General features: G+C 40.7%; 1 protein-coding gene across 4 annotated transcripts in view; it reads left to right on the top strand.

Moving 5' to 3' along the window:
* The window catches only part of LOC135536124 (NACHT, LRR and PYD domains-containing protein 3-like), a 144,744-nt gene that overhangs the window by 89,986 nt on the left and 37,375 nt on the right, over window positions 1–17,383 (top strand). For 2 of the 4 annotated variants that reach the window (XM_064962515.1, XM_064962518.1), the window contains exon 4: window positions 10,321–10,422. In XM_064962515.1, coding sequence (XP_064818587.1) covers window positions 10,321–10,422 — 102 coding nt within the window. Of the gene's footprint in view, window positions 1–204; window positions 261–1,708; window positions 1,808–10,320; window positions 10,423–17,383 lie in introns of those variants that run through there. The other 2 variants (XM_064962516.1, XM_064962517.1) reach the window with 2 other exon arrangements.

The following is a 17,383-nucleotide window of genomic DNA, read 5'->3' as shown; positions in this document are numbered from 1 at the left end:
GGGAGAGAGAGAGTGAGGATGGGAGAGAGAGAGTGAGGATGGGAGAGAGAGACTGAGGATGGGAGAGAGAGAAGATGGGAGAGAGTGAGTGAGGATGGGAGAGAGAGAGAGAGGATGGGAGAGAGAGAGTGAGGATGGGAGAGAGAGAAAGAGAGACAGGGACAGAGAGAGGAGAACAGGCAGAACCTGATATGTAAGTGGGTTGAGCAAACGAAAGCAATGATCATTTCAGACTGCTTCTGTTGAGACAGAGATAAAAGGTAAGGCGATGATTGTAATGTGTATTTATATAGGTGATGATAGTGTTGTGTGTATTCTTATAGTTGGTGATATTGTTATGTGTATTCATATAGTTGATGGTATTGTTATGTGTATTCATATAGTTGATGATATTGTTATGTGTATTCATATAGTTGATGATATTGTTATGTGTATTCATATAGTTGATGATATTGTTATGTGTATTAATATAGTTGATGATATTGTTATGTGTATTCATATAGTTGATGATATTGTTATGTGTATTCATATAGTTGATGATATTGTTGTGTGTATTCATATAGTTTGTTGACAGACTGTTATAATAGGCCTACTCTCCTTAAAATGTATTCGATGTCAATTAGATGCGTTGGGGTGAATTTGTTCCGTGCCCATCAGCCCAGGGTGATCTCTACTCTATCAAAGGCCTACAGGCTTGTTTTCTCAAAACAGGATTCAAACACAACAAACAAACATTTTCTCTTTCTAATCTACTATTAACTCTTTTTACGGTGTTTACGCAACGTTGCAAAACTTGTGGCTGCGGTGTAAACTAATGAATACGACCCAGGTAGTGGCCTACGACTCGGTTGTTGATGCTGAAACCTGAACGTAACCTGACAGGTGTACTATGATGCAAGCTGGATATACTGGTTTTCTAAAGTTAGCTATCTTCAGTTAGCTTCACATTCCAGCTCAAAGCCTCCTCCATAGGAATGTACAGAGTGACACAAGTCCCACAAAGTGGCTGCGATGCGTAGGGTGGTTGTCATTTTCACCAGCGACTGTATTCACTGCCCTGCACCTCTTTCTGCTCCAATATTAATACCATAATATCATAGGTTACCCCATGTCTGTTGAGCAAAGCAACACAATAATGAGGGAAAGCATTTTAGGATGATATCAGTTGATTTAGTGTTGTCTTTTGGGTTCAGCCTTCCAGCTGCCTTTAATAAATGAATAAAGTGCACCTGTTATCACCCATCTCTGCTCTCCTGCACCTGACTTACCTTCAACCAGTTACGCACATCGTGACAGCTTTGAAATGAGCAAACTATATGTATCAAACTAAATGTTGTATATTAACACTCACACCTATCCATTGCCCTATTACATTTTGATGGATGTAATGGGAAAACAAGTCTATATAAACATCAAACATGTTCATATTTATTCCTGACTCGCGGTCTTAAATGCTACAAGTAATGAACCATTTCCTGGAACAATTTGGTGAAAGCCCCAAAGGGTTGAAAAAGCATTGTTTTCCCATCTCTAGGAGACAACACCATGAGTGTGTTTCAGAACTCTTCCTGAATCTACCTGTTTCATTTTGGTTGTTGTTAGTGACTCTTTGTTAGTTTGTTAGATAATGAATAAAAGAGAACAATTGACGGTCAGTAATTCATTTTCACTGTGTTAACCACAACCTACATGTTGGATCTCTGTTTAGGGGTCAGTGCTCTAAAAGGAGTCTCTCTGGGGAGAGAGAGGAGGGGGGCCCTGTCTCTAAAATGAGTCTCTCTGGGGAACATGACACCAAAGCTAAGAGGTGAGATGACAATATTGTTTAAGAATTAATGAAAAGTTTATTTCCAAAACGCTATATCCACAATTTTTTTCACATTTGTTTTCCCATCATAAATGATTGCTTATGGTATCTTCAATAGTACTTTCCCCCAGATTTTAGATGTGTATAAACATATTTTTTTTGCTAAACTATATTTCCATTGATTAGCTGGAATTGAATGTTTGTATTGTGTATATTGACTGTGATATGTGGTTGTCTCACCTAGCTATCATAACATTAATGCATTTACAGATGCCATATCTTCATTTGACCCAGTTTTTCACACTAGAGAAATAATCCTGCAGCAACAGGAAATGTGAATTATTATGTGGATTATAATTAATTTCATTTTTTGTATGGTTGATATATTTTTCTTTAGGGCAAATGAAGTCTGACATTTTAAAGTGGAAATTACAAACTTTAGAAGCCTTTTTAAAACTCGAATACACTACAAGTTTGTATTTCCTGTAGTGCAGGAAAATTCCTGCAACAACAGGATTATCGAATTAAGACATGGTAACTGTACTGAAGGTTGCTATGGGGCCGGTTTCACGATAGCGATGGAATTTAGACTTAGGAGTGTTTTTAAAAAGAAGTAACAGGCGTTTTCCTAAACACCAAGCAAAGAGAACGGCTGCTATGTGCATCGTTGGAGCATGTGTCAATACTGATAGGATCAACAGAAATGGAACGCTGCATTTTCATCTGTCAGGGTCGTTTACCTTTAAACAATGTCTGTGAATGACTGATGGAACATGACGATCTGAGATGAGCTCTGAGTGATAGGACATTTGAGGTATAGGCTTAACCAGCATTTAAAGGTCACTTCCAGGTTTTCCGATCACAAGTAAATGTGATTACGAGAATCAAGTCAGATAAAATGGATATTATTAAGAATAAGAGTATGACGAGATCGGCACACCCCTACTTGTTCGTGTCAATCGCAAAGACATTCTCAACTTTGTGTTTGTACGACGCCAGGACAGCGGAGTCAATCACCACCTTCCGGAGACACCTGAAACCCCACCTCTTCAAGGAATACCTAGGATAGGATAAAGTAATCCTTCTCACCCCCCCTTAAATGATTTAGATGCACTATTGTAAAGTGGCTGTTCCACTGGATGTCAGAAGGTGAATTCACCAATTTGTAAGTCGCTCTGGATAAGAGCGTCTGCTAAATGACGTAAATGTAAATGTAAATGTTAACTTTGTTCTGAAGTCATCAGTGTCACAGAGAGATGGTTAAACCATGTGATTCTATGTTAGGTAGAGATCTTCTGTGCATAAACTGATGCGGGAGGGCAAAAAAATTATCTAATGATGCATTTAGCTGTTCAACAAGTGATATGAGGCAGGAGTTAGATTACAAGCGTTTTCAATTGCAACAAAAATAACAATGGTTGTGGGAAACAGCTCAAAGAATGTTCTAAAGATGAACTTAGCCTCAAGATGCTTTTGGGAATCTGGGCCCTGGATAAGAGCATCTGCTAAATGACTAAAATGCAGGGGTGAAAGTTCTCCATCATATGGACTCTGGAGAGGTTGTTTTTTAGATCAGCGTAGATCATCAATAGAAATCTCAGTGGGCTGTTTGTACTGAACTGACATGCAGGATTGTTTACTGACAGTTTGATTTTCAGATGAATGCGTTCTATAATGCGCACCACCTGCAGCGTTCTATACAGAGCACCACCTGCAGCGTTCTATAATGCGCACCACCTGCAGCTTTCTATACAGAGCACCACCTGCAGTGTTCTATAATGCGCACCACCTGCAGCGTTCTATAATGAGCACCACCTGCAGCGTTCTATAATGCGCACCACCTGCAGTGTTCTATACAGAGCACCACCTGCAGCGTTCTATAATGAGCACCACCTGCAGCATTCTATAATGCGCACCACCTGCAGCATTCTATACAGAGCACCACCTGCAGCATTCTATAATGCGCACCACCTGCAGCGTTCTATAATGCGCACCACCTGCAGTGTTCTATAATGAGCACCACCTGCAGTGTTCTATAATGAGCACCACCTGCAGCGTTCTATAATGCGCACCACCTGCAGTGTTCTATAATGAGCACCACCTGCAGCGTTCTATAATGAGCACCACCTGCAGTGTTCTATAATGAGCACCACCTGCAGCGTTCTATAATGAGCACCACCTGCTGCTCTCCACTCAGAATGCGCTGTCTAGTCTACTGTAGCTGCTGGCAAAGTCATTCAAAGTCTCTACTTAATCACTAAGGATGGAACTTTCCACTGCTACTATTCTTGAAATGTAATTTATTAAAACCAAATCGGACAACCCCATAGCAATGTGTTCTAGGCGAGAGGATTGTTCCTCTCCATGCACATTAAAGTTACAAGAGCCATAGAGAGGGAAATATAAATATACAGTGCGGCAAAAAAGTATTTAGTCAGCCACCAATTGTGCATGTTCTCCCACTTAAAAAGATGAGAGAGGCCTGTAATTTTCATCATAGGTACACTTCAAATATGACATGAGAAAAAAAATCCAGAAAATCACATTGTAGGATTTTTTATGAATTTATTTGCAAATTATGGTGGAAAATAAGTATTTGGTCACCTACAAACAAGCAAGATATCTGGCTCTCACAGACTTCTTCTTTAAGAAGCTCCTCTGTCCTCCACTCGTTACCTGTATTAAGCCCTGTGAAGCCCTGTGGCAGCTCCACGCACCAGGCATCCAGTACTTCTCCTCAGTCCGGTGAGACTTGTTCCGGCTCCACGTACGAAGCCTCTAGGGATGATCCATGGCCCGAAGACTCCAGTGATGATCCAGGGAAAGGAGCATCCAGTGAAGATTCCCAGTCCCTAGCCTCCAACGACGGTCCCCAGTCCAGAGCCTCCAGCGACCGTCCCCAGTCTGGAGCCGACAGCGACGGGGTGCATATTTAAAAAAATTCACAAAAGCCCTGACAAAGGCCGTGAGGCCGATACGTAAGCTTATTAAATATCAGTGATACTATCAAGAGCAGTGTAAGGTTTCCTTTTTCATTCAGACTTGTATTCTGAAAAATGAGGGAGTAAGACCAGTCTGAATGACTGGACCCGACAGTGTCACAAAGCTTTTTCATGCGCACGACCGAGAGCGTGCCTTTCTTGTTTACCTTTTATATTGACGAAGTTATTGTCCGGTTGAAATATTATCGATTATTTAGGCTAAAAACAACCTTATGATTGATTATAAAAATCGATTGATATGTTTCTACAAACTTTAGGGATACTGTTTTGATTTTTCATCTGCTTGTTGTGACTGTGTTTGAGCCTGTGGATTACTGAAGAAAATGTGCAAACAAAACTGAGTTTTTTGGATATAAACAGGGACTTTATCGAACAAAACAAACATTTATTGAGTAAATGGGAGTCTTGTGAGTGCACTGATATGAAGATCATCAAAGGTAAGTGATTCATTTTATCACTGTTTCTGAATTGTGTAACACTTCGACTTGGTTGGTTACTGTTTGTAATGATTTGTCTGCTGGGCGCCGTTCTCAGACAATCGCATGGTATGCTTTCGCCGTAAAGTCTTTTTAAAATCTGACACCATGGTTGGATAACAAAAAGTTAATCTTTAAATCGATGTATAACAGTTGTATGTGTTAAGAATTTTTATAATGAGTATTTCTGTTTTTGAATTTGGCGCTCTGCAATTTCACTGGATGTTGGCCAGTTGGGATGCTAACGTCCCACAGACCCTAGTGAGGTTATTAACTAACCTCCAGATGAGCTTCAATGCCATACAACTCTCCTTCCATGGCCTCCAACTGCTCTTAAATGCAAGTAACTCTCAATGTATGCTCTTCAACTGATCGCTACCTGCACCTGGCCCTCCGTCCAGCATCACTACTCTGGACGGTTCTGACTTAGAATATGTGGACAACTACAAATACCGAGGTGTCTGGTTAGACTGTAAACTCTCCTTCCAGATGCACATCAAGCATCACCAATCCAAAATTAAATCTAGAATCGGCTTCCTATATCACAACAAAGCATCCTTCACTCATGCTGCCAAACATACCCTTGTAAAACTGACTATCCTACCGATCCTTGACTTCAGCGATGTCATTTACAAAATAGCCACCAACACTCTACTCAGCAAAATGGATGCAGTCTATCACAGTGCCATCCTTTTTGTTACCAAAGCCCCATATACTACCCACCACTGCGGCCTGTATGCTCTCGTTTGCTGGCCCTCGCTTCATATTCGTGTAACTCTGTGTTGTTGTTTGTGTCGCACTGCTTTGCTTTATCTTGGCCAAGTCGAAGTTGTAAATGAGAACTTGTTCTCAAATAGCCTACCTGGTTAAATAAAGGTGAAATAAATAAATTTAAAAAAGGATAAAAAATAGTTTTCCAGGATATTGTTGACTTGATTCATGATGATGACTGCTAGTTAAGACTTTGAAAGTATGATGTTGACATGATCAGTCAGATCAAAGCTACTTTACATATAACCTGATTTGACGTCATTTTATCTGTGGCCAATGACCTTGAGCCTTCTTGGAAGGGCACTTGTAGTATAACTCTATGGCAGGACCCAAAGGGCTGACATTCGGGATGTCTACCCTTCCTAAGGACTTGACCTTGAGCGCCAGAGAGGGAGTATACGTGACAGTTATATTGTCCAAGATGTTAAAATCATTTATTATCTGATAATATACCATCTATACAGGTTATATTGTCCAATATATTAAAATCATTTATCATCTGATAATATACCATCTATACAGGTTAAATGGTACAATATGATAAAATCATTTAACATAATTTGCAAATAAATAAATTAAAAATCCTACAATGTGATTTTCTGGATTTTTATTTCTCATTTTGTCTGTCATAGTTGAAGTGTACCTATGATGAAAATTACAGGCCTCTCTCATCTTTTTAAGTGGGAGAACTTGCACAATTGGTGGCTGACTAAATAATTTTTTTGCCCCACTGTATATCGGACTAAATTCTGACAGACAAGATTTGTACTTTAGAATTCCATTAAATCAGTGTGGAAGAAAATAAATTATTGTCTATCAACAATGACAAGCCACCGGGGTCTGACAATCTGGATGGAAAATGACTGAGGATAATAGCAGACGATATTGCCTCTCCTATTTGCCACATCTTCAATTTAACCCTACTAGAGATTGTGTGTCCTCAGGCCTGGAGGGAAGCTTAAGTCATTCCGCTACCCAAGAATAGTAAAGCTCCCTTTACTGGCTCAAATAACCGACCAATCAGCCTGTTACCAAACCTAAGTAAACTTCTGGAAAAAATTGCAGTTTGACCAGATACAATGCTATTTCACAATAAACAAATTGACAACAGACTTTCAGCATGCTTATAGGGAAGTACACTCAACAAGCACAGCACTTACACAAATGACTGATGATTGGCTGAGAGAAAGTGATGAAATTATTGTGGGGGCTGTCTTGTTAGACTTCAGTGCAAATTTTGACATTATTGATCATAGTCTGCTGCTGGAAACACGTATGCATTATGGCTTTACCCCCCTGCTATAATGTGGATAAAGAGTTACTTGTCTAACAGAACACAGAGGGTGTTCTTTAACGGAAACCTCTCAAACATAATCCAGGTAGAATCAGAAATTCCCCAGCGTAGCTGTTAATTGTGACTAGGGGGCAGTATTTTCATTTTTGGAAAAATAACGTTCCCGTAGTAAACGGGATATTTTGTCAGGACAAGATGCTAGAATATGCATATACTTGACAGCTTAGGATAGAAAACACTCTAAAGTTTTCAAAACTGTAAAAATATTGTCTGTGAGTATAACAGAACTGATGTTGCAGGCGAAAGCCTGAGAAAAATCCAATCCGGAAGTGCCTCATGTTTTGAAAGCGCTGCGTTCCAATGCGTCCCTATTGAGCAGTGAATGCCCTATCAACCAGATTACTTTTTCTCCGTATTCCCCAAGGTGTCTACAGCATTGTGACATAGTTTTACGCACTTATGTTGAAGAATACCCGTAAGCGGCTACATTGCGCAAATGGTCACCTGATGCTCCCAGAGTGATACTCGCGTAAAATACAGAGGTAGCCATTATTCCAATCGGTCCTACTGAAAAACTAATTGTCGAATAGATATTTGAAAAACACCATGAGGATTGATTATAAACAACGTTTGCCATGTTTCTGTCGATATTATGGAGCTAATTTGGAATATTGTTTGGAGTTTTCATGACTGCAATTTCCGGGCGATTTCTCAGCCAAACGTGAAGAACAAACGGGAGCTATTTCACCTACAAAAATAATATTTTTGGAAAAAAGTAACATTGGCTATCTAACTGGGAGTCTCGTGAGTGAAAACATCCGAAGATCATCAAAGGTAAACAATTTAATTTGTTTGCTTTTCTGATTTTCGTGACCAAGTTACCTGCTGCTAGCTGGACAAAATGCTATGCTAGGCTATCGATAAACTTACACAAATGCTTGTCTAGCTTTGGCTGTAAAGCATATTTTGAAAATCTGAGATGACAGGGTGATTAACAAAAGGCTAAGCTGTGTCTCAATATATTTCACTTGTGATTTTCATGAATAGGAATATTTTCTAGGAATATTTATGTCCGTTGCATTATGCTAATTAGTGTCAGTCGATGATTACGCTCCCTCATGCGGGATGGGGAGTCACTAGACATTTTAAGGCCCCTTGCTTTTTTCAAATTTTACTAATGACAGGCCACTGACTAAGCAAAACCAGAATGTCTATGTACGAGGATGACACAAGACTATACACATCAGCTACTACAGCAACTGAAATCACTGCAACATTTAACAGAGCTGCAGTTAGTTTCAGAGTGGGTGCCAAGGAAAAAGTTAGCCCTAAATATTTCTAAAACTAAAAGCATTGTATTTGGGACAAAACATTCAACAAAATCTTATAATAAATCATGTGGAAATTGAGCAAATTGAGATTGCTAAACTGATTGGAGTAAACCTGGATTATAAACTGTCATGGTCAAAACATATTGATACAGTAATAGCGAAGAAGGGGAGAACTCTGTCCATAATGATGTTCTGCGTTCTCAAAAACCCTATCAACAAGGCAGGTCCTACAGGCCCTAGTTTTGTCACACCTGGACTACTGTTCAGTCGTGTGGTCAGGAGCCATAAAAAAGGAAAATTGCAATTGGCTCAGAACAGGGCAGCACGGCTGGCCCTTGGATGTACGCAGAGAGCTAATATTAATATTAGGCATGTCAATCTCTCCTGGCTCAAAGTGGAGGAGAGATTAAATACATCACTACTTGTATTGATGAGAGGTATTGACATGTTGAAAGCGCCTAGCTGTCTGTCTAAACTACTGGCACACAGCTTGGTAACCCATGCATACCCCACAAGGCATGCCACAGAGGTCTCTTCACAGTCCCCAAGTCCAGAACAGAATATGGGAGGCGCACAGTACTACATAGAGCCTTGGATACATGGAACTCTATTCCACATCAGGTAACTGAGGCAATCAGTACAATTAGATACAAAAAAACAGATAAAAAACACCTTATGGAATAGCAGGGACTGTGAAGCAACACAAACATAGGCACAGACACATGCATACACACACACATGATAGCATATGGACTATACACACACATAGTACTGTAGATATGTATAACGACACAGGACGAGACCCAGATGCAGACACAGGAGGCAGATGGTTACAGTCTATGATATTTATTGAAATACAAGGGACAGCCAATGGGCAGGTCGGGGACAGGCAGAAGTGAATTAATTATCAGGGACGAGTCCGACAGGTACAGTGGGGGCAGGCAGGCTCGAGGTCAAGGCAGGCAGAACGGGGAGGGCTAGAAAAACAGAGACTAGGAAAACAGGAGCACAGAAAAACACGCTGATAAGCTTGACAAGACAAGACGAACTGGCAACAGACAGAGGACACAGGTATGAGGAAGTAATGAGGAAGATGAGGTAATGAGGAAGATGGGCGATACCTGGAGTGGGGCGGAGACAAGCACAAAGACAGGTGAAACAGATCAGGGTGTGACAGACATGTGGTAGTGGTAGAGTAGGGTCCTGAGGGCACACAGTGTGTTGTGAAATCTGTGAATGTACTGTAGTGTTTTTAAAATTGTATAAACTGCATTCATTTTTCCTGGAGAAACCCAGGACGAGTAGCTGCTACATTGGCAGCAGCTAATGGGGAACCATAGTATGTACAAATACAAACACATATTCATAACATTTGACTGCGCGAGGTAGATATATAGCATATAAAAAACATGATTATTTGTCTTTCTGAAAGAAAACCATCAAGTGATACATGTCTGTCATTGAACAACCCCATCCCATGATTAGTTTTAAAAAAACACACCAATCTTTAAGCTATAAAAGCTCATTTACCAACATTTCTGAAAACTAATATATAGCGTTGTGGAAATAACCTCTTATGTTTCCTCATCTGCACTCAGCGTAGATGAGAGATGTAATGTTTGTCTCTGTTATGTTGAAGCCCAATCAAGCAGGAGAGACCAGCCTCCCTTGTACCCAGCTGTGTGTCCATGAAGAGTGACAAGTCTATGGATTATCCTATATATTTTTCTACTGAACAAAGGTAAGAAGAACTCATGGGTCATGGTCAGTGAGTTAAACAACACTGTCTCTAGTCATTTCTCCTCTCCCATTTTCCCATTTTTTTTTGGGGGGGGGTTCATAATCCATAGACTGATAATTTTTCGATTTTCATAGTCCTACAACAATATTAAACATACACAACATTCCCTCCCTGAGTGTGTCTGTGTGTGTGAGTGAATGACAAACAGTGACTCATTATATTATTATTATTATTGACAGTTACCATGGAGAAGAGACAACAAACACAAATACATGTTCAAATCAAAGTGTATTTGTCACGTGCGCCGAATACAACAGGTGTAGACCTTAGTGACATGCTGAATACAACAGGTGTAGACCTAACAGTGACATGCTGAATACAACAGGTGTAGACCTTAGTGACATGCTGAATACAACAGGTGTAGACCTAACAGTGACATGCTGAATACAACAGGTGTAGACCTAACAGTGACATGCTGAATACAACAGGTGTAGACCTTAGTGACATGCTGAATACAACAGGTGTAGACCTTAGTGACATGCTGAATACAACAGGTGTAGACCTAACAGTGACATGCCGAATACAACAGGTGTAGACCTAACAGTGACATGCTGAATACAACAGGTGTAGACCTTAGTGACATGCCGAATACAACAGGTGTAGACCTTACAGTGACATGCTGAATACAACAGGTGTAGACCTAACAGTGACATGCTGAATACAACAGGTGTAGACCTAACAGTGACATGCTGAATACAACAGGTGTAGACCTAACAGTGACATGCTGAATACAACAGGTGTAGACCTAACAGTGACATGCTGAATACAACAGGTGTAGACCTAACAGTGACATGCTGAATACAACAGGTGTAGACCTTAGTGACATGCTGAATACAACATATAATAACAGTAGCGATTCTAGATACAGTAGCGAGGCTATGTACAGTAGCGAGGCTATATACAGTATCGAGGAAATAACAGTAGCGAGGCTATGTACAGTAGCGAGGCTATATACAGTAGTGAGGCTATATACAGTAGCGAGGCTATAACAGTAGCAAGGCTATATACAGTAGTGAGGCTATATACAGTAGCGAGGCTATGTACAGTAGCGAGGCTATAACAGCAGCGAGGCTATGTACAGTAGTGAGTCTATAAACAGTAGTGATTCTATATACAGTAGTGAGTCTATATACAGTAGCGATTCTATATACAGTAGTGAGACTATATACAGTAGCGAGGCTATATACAGTAGTGAGGCTATATACAGTAGCGATTCTAGATACAGTAGCGAGGTTATAACAGTAGCGAGGCTATGTACAGTAGCGAGGCTATAACAGTAGCGAGGCTATGTACAGTAGTGAGTCTATATACAGTAGCGATTCTATATACAGTAGTGAGGCTATATACAGTAGTGAGGCTATATACAGTAGTGAGGTTATATACAGTAGTGAGTCTATATACAGTAGCGAGGCTATATACAGTAGCGAGGCTATATACAGTAGTGAGGCTATATACAGTAGCGAGGCTATATACAGTAGTGAGGCTATAACAGTAGCGAGGCTATATACAGTAGTGAGGCTATATACAGTAGCGAGGCTATATACAGTAGTGAGGCTATATACAGTAGCGAAGCTATATACAGTAGCGAGGCTATAACAGTAGTGAGGCTATATACAGTAGTGAGGTTATATACAGTAGTGAGTCTATATACAGTAGCGAGGCTATATACAGTAGTGAGGCTATATACAGTAGCGAGGGTATATACAGTAGTGAGGCTATAACAGTAGTGAGGCTATATACAGTAGCGAGGCTATATACAGTAGCGAGGCTATATACAGTAGTGAGGCTATATACAGTAGCGAGGCTATATACAGTAGTGAGGCTATATACAGTAGCGAGGCTATATACAGTAGTGAGGCTATAACAGTAGTGAGGCTATATACAGTAGCGAGGCTATATACAGTAGTGAGGCTATATACAGTAGCAAGGCTATATACAGTAGTGAGGCTATATACAGTAGCGAGGCTATATACAGTAGTGAGGCTATATACAGTAGTGAGGCTATAACAGTAGTGAGGCTATATACAGTAGTGAGGCTATAACAGTAGTGAGGCTATATACAGTAGCGAGGCTATATACAGTAGTGAGGCTATATACAGTAGTGAGGTTATATACAGTAGTGAGTCTATATACAGTAGCGAGGCTATATACAGTAGTGAGGCTATATACAGTAGCGAGACTATATACAGTAGTGAGGCTATAACAGTAGTGAGGCTATATACAGTAGCGAGGCTATATACAGTAGCGAGGCTATATACAGTAGCGATTCTAGATACAGTAGCGAGGTTATAACAGTAGCGAGGCTATGTACAGTAGCGAGGCTATAACAGTAGCGAGGCTATGTACAGTAGTGAGTCTATATACAGTAGCGATTCTATATACAGTAGTGAGGCTATATACAGTAGTGAGGCTATATACAGTAGTGAGGTTATATACAGTAGTGAGTCTATATACAGTAGCGAGGCTATATACAGTAGTGAGGCTATATACAGTAGCGAGGCTATATACAGTAGTGAGGCTATAACAGTAGCGAGGCTATATACAGTAGTGAGGCTATATACAGTAGCGAGGCTATATACAGTAGTGAGGCTATATACAGTAGCGAAGCTATATACAGTAGCGAGGCTATAACAGTAGTGAGGCTATATACAGTAGTGAGGTTATATACAGTAGTGAGTCTATATACAGTAGCGAGGCTATATACAGTAGTGAGGCTATATACAGTAGCGAGGCTATATACAGTAGTGAGGCTATAACAGTAGTGAGGCTATATACAGTAGCGAGGCTATATACAGTAGCGAGGCTATATACAGTAGCGAGGCTATATACAGTAGTGAGGCTATATACAGTAGCGAGGCTATATACAGTAGTGAGGCTATATACAGTAGTGAGGCTATATACAGTAGTGAGGCTATATACAGTAGTGAGGCTATAACAGTAGTGAGGCTATATACAGTAGCGAGGCTATATACAGTAGTGAGGCTATAACAGTAGTGAGGCTATATACAGTAGCGAGGCTATATACAGTAGTGAGGCTATATACAGTAGTGAGGTTATATACAGTAGTGAGTCTATATGCAGTAGCGAGGCTATATACAGTAGTGAGGCTATATACAGTAGCGAGACTATATACAGTAGTGAGGCTATAACAGTAGTGAGGCTATATACAGTAGCGAGGCTATATACAGTAGTGAGGCTATATACAGTAGCGAGGCTATATACAGTAGCGATTCTAGATACAGTAGCGAGGTTATAAGAGTAGCGGGGCTATGTACAGTAGCGAGGCTATAACAGTAGCGAGGCTATATACAGTAGCGATTCTAGATACAGTAGCGAGGTTATAACAGTAGCGAGGCTATGTACAGTAGCGAGGCTATAACAGTAGCGAGGCTATGTACAGTAGCGAGGCTATATACCGTAGTGAGGCTATATACAGTAGCGAGGCTATATACAGTAGCGATTCTAGATACAGTAGCGAGGCTATATACAGTAGTGAGGCTATATACAGTAGCGAGGCTATATACAGTAGCGATTCTAGATACAGTAGCGAGGTTATAACAGTAGCGAGGCTATGTACAGTAGCGAGGCTATAACAGTAGCGAGGCTATATACAGTAGCGATTCTAGATACAGTAGCGAGGTTATAACAGTAGCGAGGCTATGTACAGTAGCAAGGCTATAACAGTAGCGAGGCTATGTACAGTAGCGAGGCTATATACCGTAGTGAGGCTATATACAGTAGCGAGGCTATATACAGTAGCGATTCTAGATACAGTAGCGAGGTTATAACAGTAGCGAGGCTATAACAGTAGCGAGGCTATGTAGTAGTACAACGGTTTGATTTGTCTAATCTTAGCAATTTCTTCTTAGCTAGCTACATAGCCGTCTTTGCATCAAAGATAATTGCGTAATTATCGTATTTCGTCGTCCTAACGTAGTCTACACTGCTATCTGCCCAGCAGCTAGCTAGCAGCTAGCTAACGTCCACCGTCTACTAGCACTGTAGAAACTATTACACTCAACTGAACGACTCGATTAGTGTAGTGTTAGCTAGCTACATAGTTGTCTTCGCTGTCTTCGGATCCAAGATAATTGTGTAGTTTAGAGTGTGTAGACTTAGAGTGATTATCTTAATTTACCGAGGTTAGCTAGCCAGCTATTTGTCGTCCTTAACGTAGGAGATACTGCTAGCTAGCTAGCCAAAAGTTAGCCAACGTCTACCGAATTGAACTTCAACTACCCGGTCAACATTCCGCTTCGCTCCACAGGTAGTATCACATTTTCATTTCACTTCATTACAGTACTACGGTTGGATTTGTTTGATCGTAGCTATATAGTGAGGCTATATACAGTAGCGAGGCTATATACAGTAGTGAGGCTATATACAGTAGCGAGGCTATATACAGTAGTGAGGCTATATACAGTAGCGAGGCTATATACAGTAGTGAGGCTATATACAGTAGCGAGGCTATATACAGTAGTGAGGCTATATACAGTAGCGAGGCTATATACAGTAGCGATTCTAGATACAGTAGCGAGGTTATAACAGTAGCGAGGCTATGTACAGTAGCGAGGCTATAACAGTAGCGAGGCTATGTACAGTAGTGAGTCTATATACAGTAGCGATTCTATATACAGTAGTGAGGCTATATACAGTAGTGAGGCTATATACAGTAGTGAGTCTATATAAAGTAGCGAGGCTATATACAGTAGTGAGGCTATATACAGTAGCGAGGCTATATACAGTAGTGAGGCTATAACAGTAGCGAGGCTATATACAGTAGTGAGGCTATATACAGTAGCGAGGCTATATACAGTAGTGAGGCTATATACAGTAGCGAAGCTATATACAGTAGCGAGGCTATAACAGTAGTGAGGCTATATACAGTAGTGAGGTTATATACAGTAGTGAGTCTATATACAGTAGCGAGGCTATATACAGTAGTGAGGCTATATACAGTAGCGAGGCTATATACAGTAGTGAGGCTATAACAGTAGTGAGGCTATATACAGTAGCAAGGCTATATACAGTAGCGAGGCTATATACAGTAGCGAGGCTATATACAGTAGTGAGGCTATATACAGTAGCGAGGCTATATACAGTAGTGAGGCTATAACAGTAGTGAGGCTATATACAGTAGCGAGGCTATATACAGTAGTGAGGCTATATACAGTAGCAAGGCTATATACAGTAGTGAGGCTATATACAGTAGCGAGGCTATATACAGTAGTTAGGCTATATACAGTAGTGAGACTATAACAGTAGTGAGGCTATATACAGTAGCGAGGCTATATACAGTAGTGAGGCTATAACAGTAGTGAGGCTATATACAGTAGCGAGGCTATATACAGTAGTGAGGCTATATACAGTAGTGAGGTTATATACAGTAGTGAGTCTATATACAGTAGCGAGGCTATATACAGTAGTGAGGCTATATACAGTAGCGAGACTATATACAGTAGTGAGGCTATAACAGTAGTGAGGCTATATACAGTAGCGAGGCTATATACAGTAGCGAGGCTATATACAGTAGCGATTCTAGATACAGTAGCGAGGTTATAACAGTAGCGGGGCTATGTACAGTAGCGAGGCTATAACAGTAGCGAGGCTATATACAGTAGCGATTCTAGATACAGTAGCGAGGTTATAACAGTAGCGAGGCTATGTACAGTAGCGAGGCTATAACAGTAGCGAGGCTATGTACAGTAGCGAGGCTATATACCGTAGTGAGGCTATATACAGTAGCGAGGCTATATACAGTAGCGATTCTAGATACAGTAGCGAGGCTATATACAGTAGTGAGGCTATATACAGTAGCGAGGCTATATACAGTAGCGATTCTAGATACAGTAGCGAGGTTATAACAGTAGCGAGGCTATGTACAGTAGCGAGGCTATAACAGTAGCGAGGCTATATACAGTAGCGATTCTAGATACAGTAGCGAGGTTATAACAGTAGCGAGGCTATGTACAGTAGCGAGGCTATAACAGTAGCGAGGCTATGTACAGTAGCGAGGCTATATACCGTAGTGAGGATATATACAGTAGCGAGGCTATATACAGTAGCGATTCTAGATACAGTAGCGAGGTTATAACAGTAGCGAGGCTATGTACAGTAGCGAGGCTATAACAGTAGCGAGGCTATATACCGTAGTGAGGCTATATACAGTAGCGAGGCTATATACAGTAGCGATTCTAGATACAGTAGCGAGGCTATATACAGTAGTGAGGCTATATACAGTAGCGAGGCTATATACAGTAGCGAGGCTATATACAGTAGTGAGGCTATATACAGTAGCGAGGCTATATACAGTAGTGAGGCTATAACAGTAGTGAGGCTATATACAGTAGCGAGGCTATATACAGTAGTGAGGCTATATACAGTAGCAAGGCTATATACAGTAGTGAGGCTATATACAGTAGCGAGGCTATATACAGTAGTTAGGCTATATACAGTAGTGAGGCTATAACAGTAGTGAGGCTATATACAGTAGCGAGGCTATATACAGTAGCGATTCTAGATACAGTAGCGAGGCTATATACAGTAGTGAGGCTATATACAGTAGCGAGGCTATATACAGTAGCGATTCTAGATACAGTAGCGAGGTTATAACAGTAGCGAGGCTATGTACAGTAGCGAGGCTATAACAGTAGCGAGGCTATGTACAGTAGCGAGGCTATATACCGTAGTGAGGCTATATACAGTAGCGAGGCTATATACAGTAGCGATTCTAGATACAGTAGCGAGGTTATAACAGTAGCGAGGCTATAACAGTAGCGAGGCTATGTAGTAGTACAACGGTTTGATTTGTCTAATCTTAGCAATTTCTTCTTAGCTAGCTACATAGCCGTCTTTGCATCAAAGATAATTGCGTAATTATCGTATTTCGTCGTCCTAACGT

This window comes from Oncorhynchus masou, unplaced genomic scaffold, assembly GCF_036934945.1.
Source record: "Oncorhynchus masou masou isolate Uvic2021 unplaced genomic scaffold, UVic_Omas_1.1 unplaced_scaffold_560, whole genome shotgun sequence".
Lineage (NCBI taxonomy): Eukaryota > Metazoa > Chordata > Actinopteri > Salmoniformes > Salmonidae > Oncorhynchus > Oncorhynchus masou.
This window is presented reverse-complemented; position numbering and strand designations above follow the sequence as displayed.